Source organism: Dysidea avara, chromosome 6 (genome assembly GCF_963678975.1).
Source record: "Dysidea avara chromosome 6, odDysAvar1.4, whole genome shotgun sequence".
In the NCBI taxonomy this organism is placed as follows: domain Eukaryota; kingdom Metazoa; phylum Porifera; class Demospongiae; order Dictyoceratida; family Dysideidae; genus Dysidea; species Dysidea avara.
In genome coordinates this window covers 38,758,619-38,777,776 of record NC_089277.1, presented here as the reverse complement: position 1 = coordinate 38,777,776, position 19,158 = coordinate 38,758,619, and the positions used below count along the sequence as shown (strand labels likewise).

Genomic DNA, 19,158 nt, shown 5'->3' with positions numbered 1-19,158 from the left:
CATGGGTTAAAAAAGCCCCAAAGCCAGCCATAGGCTGGCTTTGCAGTATACAAATACAAAAAGAAGTGATATCTAATCAAAAACAGCCAAACTGTAAAAAATGGTGCGGCCCCCAAAAAGGCCATGGTGAAAAAAGATGTGAAATCCAAGGTGGCGGCCAAGAAATGGCTGTGATGGTAGGTTAATGGTAAAAATTTTAATAACGACAATTCAGGTGAATTTTGTGCCACTTGGTCTTGGCATCAAATTCACCTGAATTGTCGTTATTAAAATTTTTACCATTAACCTACCATCACAGCCATTTCTTGGCCGCCACCTTGGATTTCACATCTTTTTTCACCATGGCCTTTCTGGGGGCCGCACCATTTTTTACAGCTTGGCTGTTTTTGATTAGATATAATACCATACCTGTTTCACTGCTACCCATGCTATTACTAGTACTAATTATGAGCACATGTGCTCAATATATGGTGGCTGTTGCCACTATTCCCAGACCCCAGAAACCAACATGTTAGCATCAACTTCTCGACTACGCTCCAAAACACTTGTGAATGTGCTGTAAAACTAGTTCTCACCCTTAATTAACATTTCCCAACTCGTAAAATGGCAGTGGTACTAAAACACCTTCTTAGAATCCATGATAATAGTCATTGAGAATAATCTCACAATTGCTGAGCCTTTTACAAAACAAACAGGGTGGTACTACCTCATCCACGTTGATGCTACACTGTATACTTGCTTTGATGAAAGTGGCTTGCTCTTTTAAAGTGCGACTACTTTCCTGGGATACATCTCAATATACACTGGTGTACATTTAGTTGTGTCCCTGTGAAGAGGCATACATGGCAAATGTATCCTCTGTAATTCCTTTGATCTGAGTTGCAAAAGTGGTAATTACATTTTTATCTATATATTCTGCATGTATACTTGATATGTTTATAAAACTAACATGCTATAATCGTACATTTACACCACATAATATACAATGACTTTAAATGCTGATATTACTTTTGGGATGATATCTTTTGTAAAGTCAGTTCATTCTTTGCATTAAACTTCATCTCAAATGAATTTCCAATTGGACTGCCAACTATATGTACTGGAGTAGAACGTCTTCTTTGTGTATAGTGCAATAACGTACTTCTCCTACAAATGTTTAATTTAAAGTGTGATACAATATAATTTTGTAAGACAACAGCATGTGTAGTAATTATCACTGAACTGCAGCAGCTACATGTAGCACTGCTTACTACATGGATAACAGATAGACAATGTACAATGTGCTATACACTAATGCTGGATATTTCATTGTCACAACATAAATCACTCTCAGAATCACCAAATCTACTATATAGTTGCTAACAATTTAGAAGATAAAGTAAATAAGAAATTCTACATATTATTTTCTTAACTTCAGAGCAATAGTGTTAGAGATTAAAGAACATTGCATGGACAAAATCAAAAAAAAGTTTACTTCATGAGCAAAAATTTTCATGATACATAATTTTACAGATTTTGTGGTTAATGCAGCAACTGGTAAAGTAAAATTCGTAAAATTTCATAATGCGTAATGACTTTAAAAATTTGCCAGTATTTTAACTATCAGTAACTGCATTCATGGGCTGCCGTATATATGGAATTCTCCAGTTGGAGAGATTGTGAATTGTAAGAGGGAGACAATCCTTCATGTTAGTGCTTCAAAAACTCATTCAAATTTAAACTGGACGTAACTGGTACTTGAGATTGCTTTTAGCTCTCTGTTAACACCATCAACTGTGACACGCTGTTTGGCAAAGCACTAGCTTAAAGTTATGAGGTATATCTGGTGTAACACGAGCTCAAATACGACACAACACTACAATCAAGAAAATAATATGAAAATTTAATCATGAACATTCCAGTATTGGCATGGAGCTGTGAAAATATAATCATGAAAATCCTGATTTTGGTTAGCAAACATGAAAATTTCATACAGTGAAATTTTCCGTGCATACGCCGCTTAAACTACAGTTGAGGTGTGAACTGTATTTTGCAGTGCATTGAGTGTACTTCAAAGTTTAATAAAAACATTAATTAAAATGCAGACACCAGCAGTTTGTTGCCAACAACCCTCAGGAGAACTGAGTGCTGCCCAACAGAATAGTAAAACTCAGTGATCAGCAGCTTAGTCAACAGAAATTACTGAGGTTTATGATTGTTACACTAGTCAACAAGCTTGTTGTACTGCAGTGGAACCTCATGCAGTTATCTGAACTCCTTGGGACCAGAGGTGGTCCATTAGTCTGAATAGTCCATATCTCTGAAACTGTGTATAAATAACCTTAAAATAGCATAAAGAAAATTTTCAGTAATATCTACCCTAATAGAATGGTCACTACTCTAACAGAGTAGTCATTTCCGTAGTTCGGTTAACTGAGAAATCAGTGGGAACCAGATAACTGAGGTTCCACTGTACAAAGAAGATGGAACACTAGTGATGACATACACCTGGACTATTCACACTCATCTAGACAATTGGTCTCAGTGTACAACTATTATGTGTGTACACTGGCATGCACAGTAGCATATTTTATGTACATATTGGGCTTAAACATTTCATAAACAATTTGAAGCATTGTCTTGCTTGTGCTATATGAAAATTAAAGCATTCAGTGCTTGGCCTCAATGCTGGACAATCACTTAGCAGATTACTTCATTCTTCATTCTCCATATGGCAGTGCTTTAACAAACATGGTGATTGAGCTGCACATTTGCATTTTATAATGGTTTTTGTTAAGTGTGCAGAAAAAAGAATAATATAAATCTATGCGAAGAAATTAAGCCAAACTTATCAGTGGTTGTACTCGTATTTCATGAATGCATACAGTGATCTTGGTGAACTTTGCTAAGTACGGTGCTGAAAGTAGTGCAAATTTGCCATGTAAAGATCACTCAATTTGAGGAAAGGAGCACAAGTTACATATGCATGAAAATCACAAGTTCTTCTTGTCAATATACCCACCATGCAGCATAGTGGCTTTCTGGTCTACATGACACACAACCATGTGTCTTGAATAACAATTACCAAATTGCTTTAAAACTAATAGAAGTTATGAGCTGCTGGTAATACCTGTGTATTACATAATTGCTATACGTGAATGTAAAATTAATGGTTACCCTCATATTGCAACTATTGTAGCTGGTTTAATCCATTTTCTATCAATACACTACCTTTGTGAATTAATTTGACATTTCACCATACACACTACACTACTCATCCACATAACTACACACTACTATACAACAGGACCACATTTCTGTAACCATGCAGGCTTTAAATGTGTATTTATAATTTCTTAGTATGGTACATGAGGAAGATCAGGATCATCATAGTTAACCATTAAGTGCCTTAGTGATCACTAGTATACTGTATAATAATGAGCTGGCCACTTGTGTGAAATGTACTGGATTGCTCTTTAGTTAGACAAATAATTGACAGCAGTTGTGTAATTTACATAAGCAATTCAAAACTAATAGAGAGTTGTACACATTGTTTAGCGCTAATGGTATGGATATGTGTGTTCTGAGTGTATACTCACAAACAACTAACTTGGCATGACATTTTCCTTTCACTTTCTTGTAGACTTCTTTAGCAGCAAATCCAAACAATATTATTATTGGTAAGAAATAAAATGGGATCAAGACTGCAGCATGTCCACTGATCTGGTCCACATTACCACACTGGTCAATACTAAAGGAATGATCGCTATCAAACACTGCAGCTGTCTGTAACAAACTGGATCTTAGACTAGTTAATACTTGTGTAGTTATTACCTTGAAATGATCAGTTGATGTGATCATTACCATAAGCAAAATATCTCCCAATAAAACAACCTCTAATATATTAGTCCACAATTCTTGGTATGGTTGAATATACATGTATATTGCCACACTAATCATCACCAGTAACATCACTGGAATCTAGACACAATTAATATAAAGTACAGTGGTGTTAACAATAATGCACCATACCAAGTTTCCAGGAAATGCTGTGATCAAAATGATGAACAGTAATCTTCTTATTAATTCATTTGGTGCCCACCAGTTACACTGAGCAACAAAAGGCTCTTGTAGTAGTTTCTCAAAAGAGACAGTCCATAGTCGTAATGTTAAACAACCTTTGATCGCCTACAGAACACAGCAGGTGCTGCCTTTACCAAATAAACAAACAAACAGTACACAGCAAAATCATTTGCAATAAAAGTAACTGCTTTGGCTGAAAATGTCATATACAACAAACTGGCATTAATGTTGAGAGTGGCAATCAGAAATGACCTTTGTGAAACTTCTTTGTGACATTAACTGATTTAGTATATCCCAGGGGCAGTGGCTGTAGCCCCTGTGAAAAGATTATGGAGGGGTGTAGCCTCCTTAAAATTATTTTTAACTGCCAGTGAACAATTGTGCTAATTATATTACACCAAATAGCAAATTCCAAGCAATTCCAGCAATTCTACATGAATCAAGATAGATATACCCTAATAGAACAGTCACCCTAATACAACAGTCAACAAATAATTATTTAATGGTGACTGCTAAAATCACTCTCAGAATCAATTGAGTCAAAATGTTAATAAGATTACACACTGCCTTAACGAGATGTACGCACTGCTACCAGTGCATACATCTCATTAAGGCAGTGCGTATATCTCATTACCTTGAGACATTGCACACCTAATATAGGAGTGCACACTATATCCAGAAATTATTAGATTTCTTTGATGTTATACTGTTATCTATCTTATCTTATATAGGGAATCAAGAAAGCTGTGATTGTGGGATAGAATTTTGTCAAACATGCTGTGATTGTGGGATTCAATTTTAATACATCAACTGTAGTTTCATATGAAGAAGTTTGATACATGGAATGGACATTATTTTGCTTAATCATGAAACACTGTAATTTCCACAAACTAACCTGCAGAACTAATTCACAGTGCTTTTGTTTCATTGTAACACTACTTTAGTGAGGTGTCAAGACATCAAAATAGATCAGAGCATTCCCTTCAAATATCTGCCATTCAATTTGCCATGGAAAGAGTAAGTGATTTTCAACCTTAAACTGATGCACTTAAATTTTGTCTGATTTCCTTCTGTTATAGCTCACTTTATTTGCTATTCGCTGCTCTTTCCAAATCTGGTACAGAATCTGAGGTATCTATCACGTGTCGTGGGTTATTATGCCTTTTATTGCATACCCCGAAATTCCCAATACAAAACGTATGGGAAAATTTTCTACACCCGGTTGGTTTAGGCCATTTTGACGCACCACAATTTCCATTAATTGGACTTTTTTTAGAATCATTGTACTCACAGAGAGTTGCTCTATATGTATCACACCCAGAAAGTTACTAAACAGGCTTGAGGTAGCTGGTACACGATAATTAATTTAATTTTTAATGGTTTCTCAATCGAAATGTATTGGAAATGCCTGTTCCAGCTGACATTTTTGCCATGAACAAAAGAATAACAAATGTCCACAAACTTCTTGATATGGTTTTTTAACTTTTGGAAATGTAGTAAATAGTCATTAAAGAAACATAATCACTAGTAAGTCTCTTAAAATTACTATATGACCAATAGTAAAATCAAACTACTGTTTGATGTATTAAAATTGTCACAGATTGTTTGGCAAAATTCAATCCCACAATCACAGCTTACTTGGTTCCCTATACAAGAGAAGGGTATACAACTAAAGATTTTTCCAATTAGGTAGGTTTGCATGCTTTTAAAGTAGAACATATTAGTTATACCCGGGCACTTGTGCTTGGCCTGTATATACGCACTTGCCCTCAGGCCTGCAGCCCCCCTTGGGAGTGTGCTTATATATCAGGCAAAGCACTCATGCCCATGGTATAACTATTACATACGTATGTGACTGAATATTGGAAAAGCATTCCAAATTGCACATTAGAAGTTTAGAGATAAACGGTTTTAATGATTTCAAGTCGGCATAACTCACCAAGGATAACAAGTGTGCATATGAAATTTACACAAGATGTGCATAAATCCATTACCTTTCAGACCACTTCCAGTACTTGTAGCTGCTTGTAGATCCCACCAAATAAGATAGAAAATCTGAGCAGTTGGACAAACAAAGCAGTATCACAAGTGCTCTTAAAGGGGAGAAGGGTGAGGAGAGACAAGGTGGGCAAGAGATAAACTTTAAAATGGAGGAAGACCACAACTGAAGTCCAGACAAGAGATTACAGGGCTGTGCTGGTTTCTTAGTGGCTAATGTGCAGCAAAATCAACAGAAAAATTGTTTGGCCAACATTATCAGGACCTCCACCAGTAATCCATTGATTCTTGCCAAGCCAGACCCTTCACAACACCTGAAACCACCATTCGAGCTCTTCACACCACCCAGAAAAGACGTCTGTTAAAACCAGCCTCGAGTTGTTTGAGTACTTCTGAGTGTCAAAACTTGTAGTACAATAGTGTAGCTATAAACTCAATCCACAATGCAAAACTTTAAGTATATAGCTTTATATTAATAATCTCAAGGAACTGATGCTCTGTACATATCTGTCTCAGCATCAAAGGCAGTTGTGGTCAGGGCTATTTAATAGTTCTACCGTGGCCACGAGGGATTTGCCTGATATATATGCCCAAGCCCAAGGGCGCGGGCATATATATCAGGCAAATCCAGAGTGGCCATGGTATAAGTAATATATACCACTCTGGTATGCTCACCTAATAGGTGAAGGAAGACAAACCTGCATTCACCACATTACTATTATAAAGAGGTTTGCAAACATCGATTGTGGGTTTAAATTGTGGGCACAAAAATGAAATGATTGTGGGTTTCACTGGTTGTAGTGATACCATTTTAAACCAAATAACCACATTGTGGATGAATAAAGTTACCTAAGGTGCTAAAATAAACACTTAGACATATAGGTTGTGAGTGTTTGAGGCATCTTTTCATGCAGTTGAAATGTACTCTGTAGAAAAACAATCCCCACATTACAAAGATGATTATTTAGTGATGCTTAGTAACTGAGCTATGCAATGCTGACTCACTCAATTCTTTTTGCTTCACAACAATGCCCCTAACTAAACCAACATGTTTAGCTCAAACCCACAATGCAAAACTTTAAGCATCTCTATATAAATAATCAAAGGGAACTAATGCTTTGTAGCTGCCTCAGTATCAAAGGCAGTTGTGGTCAGGGCTATATCATGATATCGCCCTATCGCCCTGTGGTCAGCGAAACATGTGATATATAACCCTGTGGTTTCCTTAGATCTGAGGTGTCAAAGTGGTATATATAAAAAGGACTTTGTGTAGGAGGATCAAAGCAAAAAAAGCGTTCTTTTTAGTTATACAAACACAAGTGTTCTATATTGGGCATTTATAGAACACTTCATAGTAACTATATAATAATTATATTTGTAGTATGGTGCTTAAGCAGATCAATGGCTGCCGCCAGTGTTACAAATCAGTTGTAAACTGGTTTACAAATAATTATATCATGGCTAAGTACCTCCTTGTCTGGCCACTAATTAGTTTAAAGACATCAAACAAAACCAAAATACCAGACCAACATAGGAAGTCACAATGAATTTGGCTAATGCATCAAGAAGATGAATCGCTATGGAATGAATTAACACACAACACTGCACTCGTCTGAATGAAAGGGAAGCAGTACAACTGCTGGGCTGAGTTTGTAGCTATTTGTACACCACACTCTCATTCGCCAATAAATTAAGCTAACCAAGACCATTATAACGCTGCACCACTCAACAATGAGTATCAGACACTTCAGGTACATCTGTCTAAACAACGTGAAGCAGTACAATGCATGGCTGGAGTGATTGGCATTGATGCACACCTCGCACTTGAGCATGGGAAATGTGCTACCAATGGATAAACTAGCTAACAATGAATGAACTAACCATCAAGGTACGTAGTAGTAATTGGTGAGTTAAATTGTTCCTTGTATACAGCGCTCAGCGGTAGCCAATATTAGCCTTGTTTTCTTGTTCCTTCCATGTTACAAATGGGCACCTATGATCTGCGCATGTCCCATACCACAAATCAATTAGAACGCACTCATTCAGTTTGTATCTGATTTGTAAACAACTCCACCCTCAGGCCTTCAGCCCTCGGTTGTCGTGTTTACAAATCAGATATATACAAACCTCACGGGTGTATTACAACTATAACCCATATCACTATCATTACATATTTTCATAGCAGTATAAGTAGGATATTGCAGCACGTTTTAGAAATATTACCCATGACTTTATAAAGTTTATGTCATCATGAGGCTTTATAAACTTAAATGGCTTCATGATGCAAACACTGGACTTTATCTACAGTGACTTTATGTGTGAAAGTTGGCTGTGTTATTTGACCTAGGCATACATACCTATGGAGATATTTTTTTTGTTGATCATGTATATTTAAGCCATGCAGGGAATTACAAAGCGATATCCAAGTCTAAGCAACAGGAACAGCTACAAGACAGTAAATGGTGGAGAATTTTCAAGATAATTATCACTCATTGGTTTCTTTCTATACTACCGTATTGCCTCGAATTATGGTCGTCTCGTATAAATGCCTGGTCCTGTTTAGTTGCTGTGGGTATAAAGCATCGTAACAAAAATAAATTCCGGGTTTCGAATAAATGTTGGGTCTCAAATAAACGTCTAGTGTAGTCATTATTTTTAACAATTCCATAAACCATGAAGTGAGGAACGTTTTATAGAGTTCCTTTAAGGTAGAATCTGTGAAATATGGAAACATCAAGGAGAGTCCAAGAGAGTACAACACCAAGGTACTTGTGAATGCTGATCAGGTATATAAACACATAGTCGCTGGTCTTGTTTAGTAGCCAGGGTAAAAGTTGCTTGAAAGAAATAAACTCCCGGGCCGTAATTCAAGACAATACGGTATACGTACCTACATGTTCCTTCATGACTGAAATATGATCGATCAAAGCAAGTTCTTCATAGGCATCTGCATATCAATCCCCCAATTATCACTGCCAAATATCTGTTCTTAATGTTATTATTGTAGATTAGGTGACCTCATCTACAGCAATAACGTTAGGGTCCATACCAAAGGAGTGCATCTTTCATTAGTGACTACTAACATCATAAACTTGCTTTATTATAAGGAGAAAATAACAGTTAATTCTACAACATATTGTGGGAAGGCTCCATAGTGCTGATACACTTAATGGAAAGCTGCAACCTACTATCTTTCCTGCAGCAACAATAAATCACAGGCTACTAGTACTTTTTTTCTGAAAATCCACAGGCAGAAAGTTCCTAAGCTTGTAAAACACCAATTAATTTCTTTAATAGACATTATTAAATTCAGTCATTTATCAGTTGTCTTCACTGATGGAGAGAACCTTTCATCACACTTGTGAATTTTAAAGAAACAAATTACTAGCAGCCTAAAATAAATGTTTAACTAAACATAGTAGTACATATACTGAGTGTGTCAGTACATGGAGCCCACACACATTGCAGAAGTACCTAGTCTACATTTCCTAACATCATTGCAAGTTTCATACTTTCAGTATGGTAGGGTGACTATAATCAAGATTTAAGTTTGCAAATTAAAAGATTTGCGTACTGTAATTTGATTTTTATCATTGTAAAAGTAAAGTTTTATTACTTACACTTTCTAATATTGTAGCTTTATAGCTACTGTAGCAATACATAGTACTAGAGATAATTGTAGTTCCATTCGTAACTTGCTGCTTTTAATGCTGTAGTTATCAAGACACACGGTAGTGTGTCGTGCGGCCCAAGAAGCCGGCGCGTAACACCCGTGAGTATATTGACAGGAAGAAAGAAAACGCAATTTTCGCACCTCCGTAGCTCTGTGCTTCCTTGATGAAACAAGACGATTTTTGCTGTGTACATTCCCTCCAACTGCAGCACTCCACATTCCAAATTTGAGCGAAATCTCTTCGCGCGTTTCAGAGATATGCGACTTCAAAAATTGGCTCAGTTTCTTCGTTTTTTTTTCTTCTTCTTCTTCTTCTTATTATTATTTTTCTTGTCGCACACTTACAAAAACTGCTATAAAACGCGAACGCGTTATCCGATTGCCTTGAAATTTGGCACACAGAAGGGGGGTATAAAGGCGCATCTCGGTACCAACATTGGCTGGAATACGATAAACAGGCAAAGAGTTATGAGCGATTATTCACGAAAAATAACACCAATATGTTGTCACGCCTACAGGGTAAACCGCGTATGGGAAGAAGCTGAAAATCGGTGGGTGAATAGGTTAACTATTGAACCTCAAACCTTTTGTGGTTTGAAAGAAATCGAGCTAAAAAAACAGGAAGATACAACGAAAAAACCAACAGTGTGTAACAATTACGCAATCGAGATTAGCTAATAAAAAAACGACTACTTGCCACGCCTACCAGATAAACCGCTTGGGGTAATGCTTTGAAAATCGTTGTACAGATGGAATAATCATCTTAGAAAGGCTCATCAATGGTGTAGAAGAATCAGACTTAAAGCCACGGAGTTATAACACGAAATCCAACTTGGTGCAGCAAGTGCGAGATCGAGATACTCTAATAGAGCAGTCATCCTAATAGAGCAGTCACTCTGAAGAGAATTCAAGAGATCAGCTAGAAACAAGAAACCTGTATAGAGATCAGCTACACACAAGTCACCCTGTAGAGAGATCAGCTAGAAGAAGTTACCTTGTAGGGAGTTCATGCAACTATGGAAAGGGATAGTTCAGCTAGAAAAAATCACCTTGTAGAATTCAGCTACAAAGAAACCACCATGTAGAGAGTTCAGCTACAAACAAATCGCCCTGTGGAGAGATCAATAGAAGAAGTTACCTTGCAGAGAGTTCAGCTACAAAGAAACCATCATGTAGAGAGTTCAGCTACAAACAAATCTCCCTGTAGAGAGATTAGCTAGAAGAAGTTACCTTGTAGAGAGTTCAGCTACAAAGAAACCATCATGTAGAGAGTTCAGCTACAAACAAATCTCCCTGTATAGAGAGATCAGCTAGAAGAAGTTACCTTGTAGAGAGTTCAGCTTCAAACAAATCACCCTGTAGAAAGATCAGCTAGAAGAGGTCACCTTGTAGAGAGTTCAGTTACAAAGAAACCACCATGTAGAGAGCTCAGCTACAAATTAGTGACTTTGTAGAGACATCAGCTAGAAGAAGTTACCTTGTAGAGAGTTCAGCTACAAAGAAACCATTCTTTAAAGAGCTCAGCTGCAAACAAATCATCTGTACAGAATTCAGCTACAAATAAATCACCCTGTAGAAAGATGAGCTAGAAAAAGTTACCTTGTAGAGAGTTCAGTTACAAAGAAACCACCATGTAGAGAATTCAGCTACAAACTAGTGACCCTGTAAAGACATCAGCTAGAAGAAGTTACCTCGAGAGAGTTCAGCTACAAAGAAACCATTATTTAAAGAGCTCAGCTGCAAACAAATCACCTATACAGAATTCAGCTACAAACAAATCACCATGTAGAGAGATCAGCTAGAAGAAGTTATCTTGTAGATAGTTCAGCTACAAGCAAATCACCCTGTAGAGAGATCAGCTAGAAGAAGTTTACTTGTAGAGAGTTCAGCTACAAAGAAACCATCATTTAGAGAGTTCAGCTTCAAACAAATCACCTGTAGAGAGTTCAGCTACAAACAAATCTCCCTGTATAGAGAGATCAGCTAGAAGACATTACCTTATAGAGAGTTCAGCTACAAAGAAACCATCATTTAGAAAGTTCAGCTTCAAACAAATCTACCTGTAGAGAGATCAGCTAGAAGAAGTTACCTTGTAGAGAGTGAAGCTACAAACAAATCATCCTATTGAAAGATCAGATAGAAGAAGTCACCTTGTAGAAAGTTCAGTTACAAAGAAACCACCATGTAGAGAGTTCAGCTACAAACTAGCCACCTTGTAGAGACATCAGCTAGTAAAGTTACCTTGTAGAGAGTTCAGCTACAAACAAATCTCCCTGTAGAGAGATCAGCTAGAAGAAATTACCTTGTAGAGAGTTCAGCTACAAAGAAACCATTCTGTAAAGAGCTCAGCTGCAAACAAATCACCTGTACAGAATTCAGCTTCAAACAAATCACCCTGTACAGAGATCAGCTAGAAGAAATTACCTTGTAGATAGTTCAGCTACAAACAAATCACCCTGTAGAAAGATCAGTTAGAAGAAGTTACTTTGTAAAGAGTTCAGCTACAAAGAAACCATTTTGTAAAGAGCTCAGCTGCAAACAAATCACCTGTACAGAATTCAGCTATGAACAAACCACCCCTGTAGAGAGATCAGCTAGAAGAAGTTACCTTGTAGAGAGTTCAGCTACAAACAAATCTCCCTGTAAAGAGATCAGCTACCTTGTAGAGAGTTCAGCTACAAAGAAACCATCATGTAGAGAGTTCAGCTGCAAAGAAATCACCACTGCCCAAATTTCAAGGCAATAGCTCTTTCCAATCTGAAGTTATCAATTGTCAAAGTTGGCAAATTGGATGTGTGGAAGGCCCCTTTTCGCAAATCCGGTCACATATGTATTATATATATAATTGTACATCTACTGATAAAATATTTAAAGTACGTACATCTACTTCATCTATTCTTCTTCCTGTAGTAAAGAAAAAAAACATAGGTTTAAAAAGTCCCAAAGCTGGCCATAGGCTGGCTTTGGGGTATACAAATACAAAAAGAAATGAAATCTAATCCAAAACAGCCAAGCTGTAAAAAAAGTGTGCGGCCCTCAGAAAGGCTATGGTGAAAAAAGATGTGAAATCCAAGGTGGCGGCCAAGAAATGACTGTGATGGTAGGTTAATGGTAAAAATTTTAATAACGACAATTCAGGTGAATTTTTGTGCCGCTTCACAAAATTTACCTGAATTGTCATTATTAAATTTTTTACCATTAACCTACCATCACAGTCATTTCTTGGCCGCCACCTTGGATTTCACATCTTTTTTCACCATAGCCTTTCTGAGGGCCGCACACTTTTTTTACAGCTTGGCTGTTTTGGATTAGATAGACTTTCAACTAAGATACTTTAAGCAATAAAAATTATAGCAATGATATTATTTTCTACCAGTATATACTGGTGTGGCAAAAAGAAGATTGAAATACTCTAATAAAGCAATGACATGGCAGTTAACTAGTCCATATAGTTAGGTTAGCCATACCACTTGCAGACATGTGCCATCATCTGCCATCATACAGGTGTACAAACATTCATTTGATAGATTACATTGTGGCTAAACCATCAAAACATTTTAAAATTTTGTTCAGTGCAAATAACACTAAAATATCCTTAAAATAAAGAATTTTAACATGAATTTTTTTGAATAGCTATCTAGTCACCATTTCATGGCAACACTTTTTAACAAGATTTCGGAGACTGGTAGAGCTCCCTCCTGTTGGGGTATAGCGCGAATTAAGTTGATATATAAGAATGGCTCTTCAAATGATTCCTCAAATTTTTGGCCTATTACTCTTACCTCAGTGGTCGGAAAGCTGCTCCACAAGATTCTTAGTCATCATCCTGAGGAATATTTAAGAGTCAATAACTACTTGGATACTAGTCTCCAAAAGGGTTTTGTCAGTGGCTTACCTGGGGTATTTGAACATATAAAAATAATATGAATACTTGTATCATACTGATGGCTAGTTGTACTCTAGTATCACCAGAGCTTCTATTGTTACTTATCACAGCTGCATTGCTTTTACAGTCAATGTGTGTACTTTGCATTTGATCATGATCTTACTCAATAGTGATTTGAAAATTAAACATACCCAACTATAGTGTAATGTGGTACCATAGAATTGGGTTGTTGTTAAGTGCATGTGTCTATTAAGCGCATATTATTTAAGCGCATACACACATTTCTTGTGATTAACCATGGCTGATAAGTGCACATGGTCAAATGCAAGGTTCAAGAAGTGATAAAGCTACACACAGGAAGAAACACTGGAATTATTGGAAAATGAATGTCTCCTTGAGCACTTACATCTATCTTGAGATTTCTCTTCATGTGTATACAGCAAATCGGCCTTCTGGATTGCAACATTCTTGTTCATTTTAAAGGATTTCACCCAGAAATAGAGTCAAATATTGTAGTCAGGGAATTTTAATATAATCTGGGAATAAATTCCTTACCAAGAAATTCTTTTACCAATGTGTTTTTAAAGGTGTCTACTAACTCTCCTCAAAGATTTAAACACAACTCCCCTAGGGGAACTCATGACAGCTGCTGGAAGTTGGACTACCCATGAGCCTTATTTGGTAATATTTGAAATTGTCTGATTGCTGTAAGCATAGTGTGAAATGTCAAACTACATAACTCAAACTATATTGCACCCTTCCAAGGGTAGATTTATGGGGGAGGCTAAGGGCCCCCCTTTCCCTTTACAGAACAGTGTCAGTGAGTACTATTCCTAAAGCAATAGCCATTATAATTAAATATTTAAAGTATCTTTATAATATGAACGACATAATGCATTCCTGACATTACTGTACCTCAGTAAACTGCTCCCAATAATGAGTAAAGGCAGAAGACTAGCTTCCTTTTCTTGAAACATTTTGATTTGATTGTGGGTTTTATTCCCATGTTTACAAAGGTTTTAATTGTGGGTTTTTGGCAGTGAATTCTACAAGGGCTCTTTTGCATCTATTAACAGGTTATCCAAGTGATAGTGTAGTAAGTTGATATAATAGATATCAAACAATGACATCCTACAATAAGTTGTAAGTCATGCAGCAGGAATGATACTGAAAAAAAACAACTGAAAACACTGCCTTTAGAGAGTAACATCCCCCCTCCCCTAGGTTGGCATGCTTTACATGCTAGTGTGCCTCACACACTAATGTAGTTACCTAGGTTTGTGTGAGAAGGCTTGGTATACTACAAATGTCACTGTCAAGTTTAGCCTCCTAAATCCTACATCTGCCCCTGCACTCCTTGGTTGAAATTAAGCCACACCTAACTATCTAATGTATGAAAAATGTGCATGCAAATTCTTTGATTCATGTTTGTGCAAGCTATAATTTTAGCTATACTGAAGCCTTAACTCGCTTAGGTTGTTCAACCGACTGATAATTATCGCTCAACGAGAAATGACAATTGAGGCAAGCTTAGAGTATGAACTGACTCCCCTGCCTTTGTCCTTGCTCAGTAACAAAGATCATAAAATGAACAAGGCAAACAAAGCAATTTTTTCCAACACTAGTATGGATGCGCCGATTTTGCCGGCAAATTTTTTGGAAAAATACGTTGGTAAAAGCAAAGAGCAAAATGCTGGAAAAATAGGTGGAAAATTGGAAAAATGGGCACCAAGGAATGGCAGCTTAGCACATTTTGTATGAAAAAGATCGAGATACTCTAATAGAACAGTCACGCATGGTATTAGCATTATTAGGATAACATGAGCTCATAGGAAATGGTGACAAAAGATCGAGATACTCTAATAGAGCAGTCACTATGTACAAAATATTCTAATAGAGCAGTCACACATGCTTGCAAGCTTGAGATACTGCAATTAATTTTTACTGATGCTCAACAAAATAGAAAAAACCCAAGCAAAATATTGAGCAAAATAGGTGAAAAATGAAAGAATTGCTGGAAAGAAAAATAGGTGGAAAAAAAAGCAAAATAGGCTCATCCCTAAACACTAGCCTGAAAGTGTTGACTGACCCACTCGACCTCACTGACCAACAGTCTGGTAGTGGATGGTGGATGGCTTCTTTACATGGTGAAGTGGGAACAAGGCCATACTTGGCAGGAGATTGCTGACAGTTACCTGAGCTACGTACAGTATCTTGGCAGGTACTCTAGGAAGATCACCGTGGTGTTTGATAGCTACAGCAGCTCACCTAAAGATCATGATCACATTAGGCATACAAAGAACTCCTGCTGTCATGTACAGATTTGACCGAATATGATGCATTTGACACCAAGGGCAAAGTTCCTAGACAACACTCATAACAAGAGTGAAATCATCCATCTCCTCTCTTCAGCATTCCAGAAACATCAGACCACTGTAGAGCTGTATGATAATGATGCTGACACTTCAATTGTGAAGGCTGCATTGGCTGCTGCTAAGGATGACTCCGTTGAGGTCAGTGAACCCCATGGATGGTTGCTATGTTGCTATTCTATTTCTTATTATTTTCAGGTGCGGGCAGAAGATGCTGATGTGCTAATAATGCTAATACACCATAGTTCATACACCAATCATCCACTCTTCTTTACCACGTCAAAGGGTTCTTATGATGACAGGAGAATCCTAGAATCTCTGAAAGACAGAGGCTCTACCTGCTATTTTGTCATGCCTTTACTGGTTGTGATGCTGTTTCTGCCATTGCCAGTCATGGGAAAACCACTCTATTTGACAAGTTTTGTGCTGGGGACATTGATGAACACATGGACACCTTCCTTGATGTACAGGCTAGTAAGGATGTGGTGATCAGGAGTGGCATTTCAATTTTCCAGCACATTTTCCATGCACCAGGTACTGCCTTAGCTGCAATTCGATACAGCATGTTCTCACGAAAGGCAGCAGCTGGGCTAATCAAACCAGAAACTCTACCTCCAATGGAGGGTGCAGCTGCACAGCATTCTCTCCGTGCCTATCTACAAACCCAGGACTGGATGCTATTGCAGAGCATGTCTTTGGACCCCAGTGGCTATGGATGGACATTGGGGAGTAATGGCTATGAGCCAGTTCCAACATCAGTGTGCGAAATAACAGTCAGGACACTGACAATTTCCGGTCAATTACACTAGTTGTCAGGCCATAATTGAATTTGTCCAGAAACAATGTCCTTTCAAGGTATAGCACTCAGTTTAGAGTGTGATAGTAGGAGGCCAGACATAGTGACATCAACATGTAATTGAGTTATGTGTTTATGGTTTGTGGTGGCCACAAAGCCATGTCCAAGAGACCAACAGGTTACATTGCACAGCCTGTTGACTCAGTTACTTGGAACATGTACTTATAACCTGTTAGCCATTACTAGCTTTTACTTGTGGTATTCATCTGTACACTCAACTTGCATTTTGAGCTATATAGAATGGAGTTCATTTTTTACAAGGCACCATTTCATAGCAGCAATAGTATAGTTTGACTACATAGCTATTATATACTGAATTAATTCTCCTTTGAGTCCTTTCCTACAAATGCTCCTGTAATAGCACTGAATTTATAGGACCTTATATGTGACCAGAACCCTAAAGTGTTGTGCTTTTCTGATCTGTCACTGTTATTGAGTGAAAAGTAATAATCAGTTGAGTGAAAAGTAATAATAATCAGTTGTACAGTGACCCCAATGCTTGAAACAAATAATTTGGCAAGAAAGGAGAAATGCAAAAAATGTCTGGACAAATTGATTTATGTCCACTCAACTTTCATGTTGTCCTGACAGTGTGTCAGCACATGTCTAAAATGTTATTTTGTGCACTGCAACATTAGACCCTATGGCACCTGAGAAACTTTTAAAGTTCATAAGCTGTAATTGTAAAGGAGATTGTAGCAACCGACGGTGCAGCTGTAAGAAGAACAATGTCAAGTGCATCTCAGCATGTGGAAATTGCAAAGGAATTACATGCAAGAATTGCATTGATGATGGAGAGTCTGGAGAAGACCCAGACGTTGACTTATGAGGCAATAGACATTATCAAACTAGTCCTTAAGAAATACATGAGTTCCAACTAATAATAATAATAATAATGAGTGAATGTGGTCTTTTCATCAATTTCAGGAGTGGTTAAAAGCTTACAATGTATACATAATAAACCACATGATTTGCTGTACTAACAGCAAATCAACCATTTTCAAATAAGGTCATGGATAGTCCAACTTCCGGAAGCTGTCACGGGTTCTCCTAGGGGAGTTGTGTTTAAATCTTTTGAGGAGGGTTTGTAGACACCTTTACAAACTCATTGGTAAAAAAATTTCTTGGTAAGGAATTTATTCCTAGATATGCCAAATATCTGCTAATATCCCCTGACTATTGGTACATGCTGGTGTGGTGACTAGCATGAAACTACTAACTCCTCTATTACAACGTAGTGATTCCGTGTTAACACACTATAATTATTTATTAGGAGTATGTGCCTAACAGATAGTGTGATATTTTACAAAAGTTTTCTCTGAAACACATTGACTCACTTTAAATTTTCCTAGTACAACCACCACCAGAGCTATTATCAGTAGTGTACACAGTATCAGTACTAATATGGCAAATATTGCTAGACCAGCATGACCTCCTGAGAAGCACTCCACTGTACCATCTACAAACCATCTCTATGTGAGAATGAATAAAAGAAAAACACAAATGCTGCAAGGTCTTACCACAGATTTATGTCCATTGCCATCCCTTAATATGGGACAGTTCAGTACAGACACTGAAGTATTCACTGCATCAGTGAACAATAATAATATCAGTAGCCACACTCCACTACATGATATATAATCCTTGTGATACTTTCTGTATAGATAATAATTGATACATATTATTAGTACTTTATTATTATGGCATTATATACCTGCTGAGGAACTGTATACAGCAACAGATGATAGAGAACAACAGAACTGGAATATATCGGAGACTATACGATACTAGTGCAGTCATTCCAGGATAGATACAAAAGTCATAAGGGAAGTAGAGACTGGCAGCACTGCTAATGTAGTGGAGCTTTAGGAAATATAACAGTACAAATATTACCCATTAACTAACTAGTCACTTACGTATGGTTGAACAGCACTGAATGTGACTGGAAAGTATTGTGCAATATATGGAGTGACCTATGGCATATATTAATAGAAAATTATGTAGGATAATAATTTGATTTACCTGTAAGTAGAACAATACTGGATATAGCCAACTGAAAATGGTTACAGATGATAGTAGGATTACTGTTATCACAATAATATCCACAACAACTACAAGAACAATAACACAATTGATACAGTAATAGTAACAAATGGACTGACCTAAACCAAAGATGAGAGCAATACTACCATGTCCACAGGATACACACTTGTTAAGGAGAACACTAACTCCTTTGTCACCACGACACTTGCCACACAAATAACCTTCAAGATTGTTATGAATTATAATTCTAATTGCTGTATACATAAAA

General features: G+C 37.2%; 1 protein-coding gene across 1 annotated transcript in view; it reads right to left on the bottom strand.

The window, feature by feature from the left end:
* Positions 1-895: 895 nt before the first annotated feature.
* The window catches only part of LOC136257562 (uncharacterized), a 65,738-nt gene continuing 47,475 nt past the window's right edge, over positions 896-19,158 (bottom strand). The window contains exons 12-21 of the mRNA XM_066050792.1: positions 19,010-19,111; positions 18,870-18,958; positions 18,764-18,820; positions 18,562-18,710; positions 18,368-18,503; positions 18,185-18,319; positions 4,012-4,167; positions 3,814-3,960; positions 3,590-3,765; positions 896-1,146 (exon numbers count right to left, since the gene is read on the bottom strand). Of these exons, the coding sequence (XP_065906864.1) occupies positions 1,005-1,146; positions 3,590-3,765; positions 3,814-3,960; positions 4,012-4,167; positions 18,185-18,319; positions 18,368-18,503; positions 18,562-18,710; positions 18,764-18,820; positions 18,870-18,958; positions 19,010-19,111 (1,289 nt within the window). The 3' untranslated portion in view covers positions 896-1,004. The remainder of the gene's footprint in view (positions 1,147-3,589; positions 3,766-3,813; positions 3,961-4,011; positions 4,168-18,184; positions 18,320-18,367; positions 18,504-18,561; positions 18,711-18,763; positions 18,821-18,869; positions 18,959-19,009; positions 19,112-19,158) is intronic.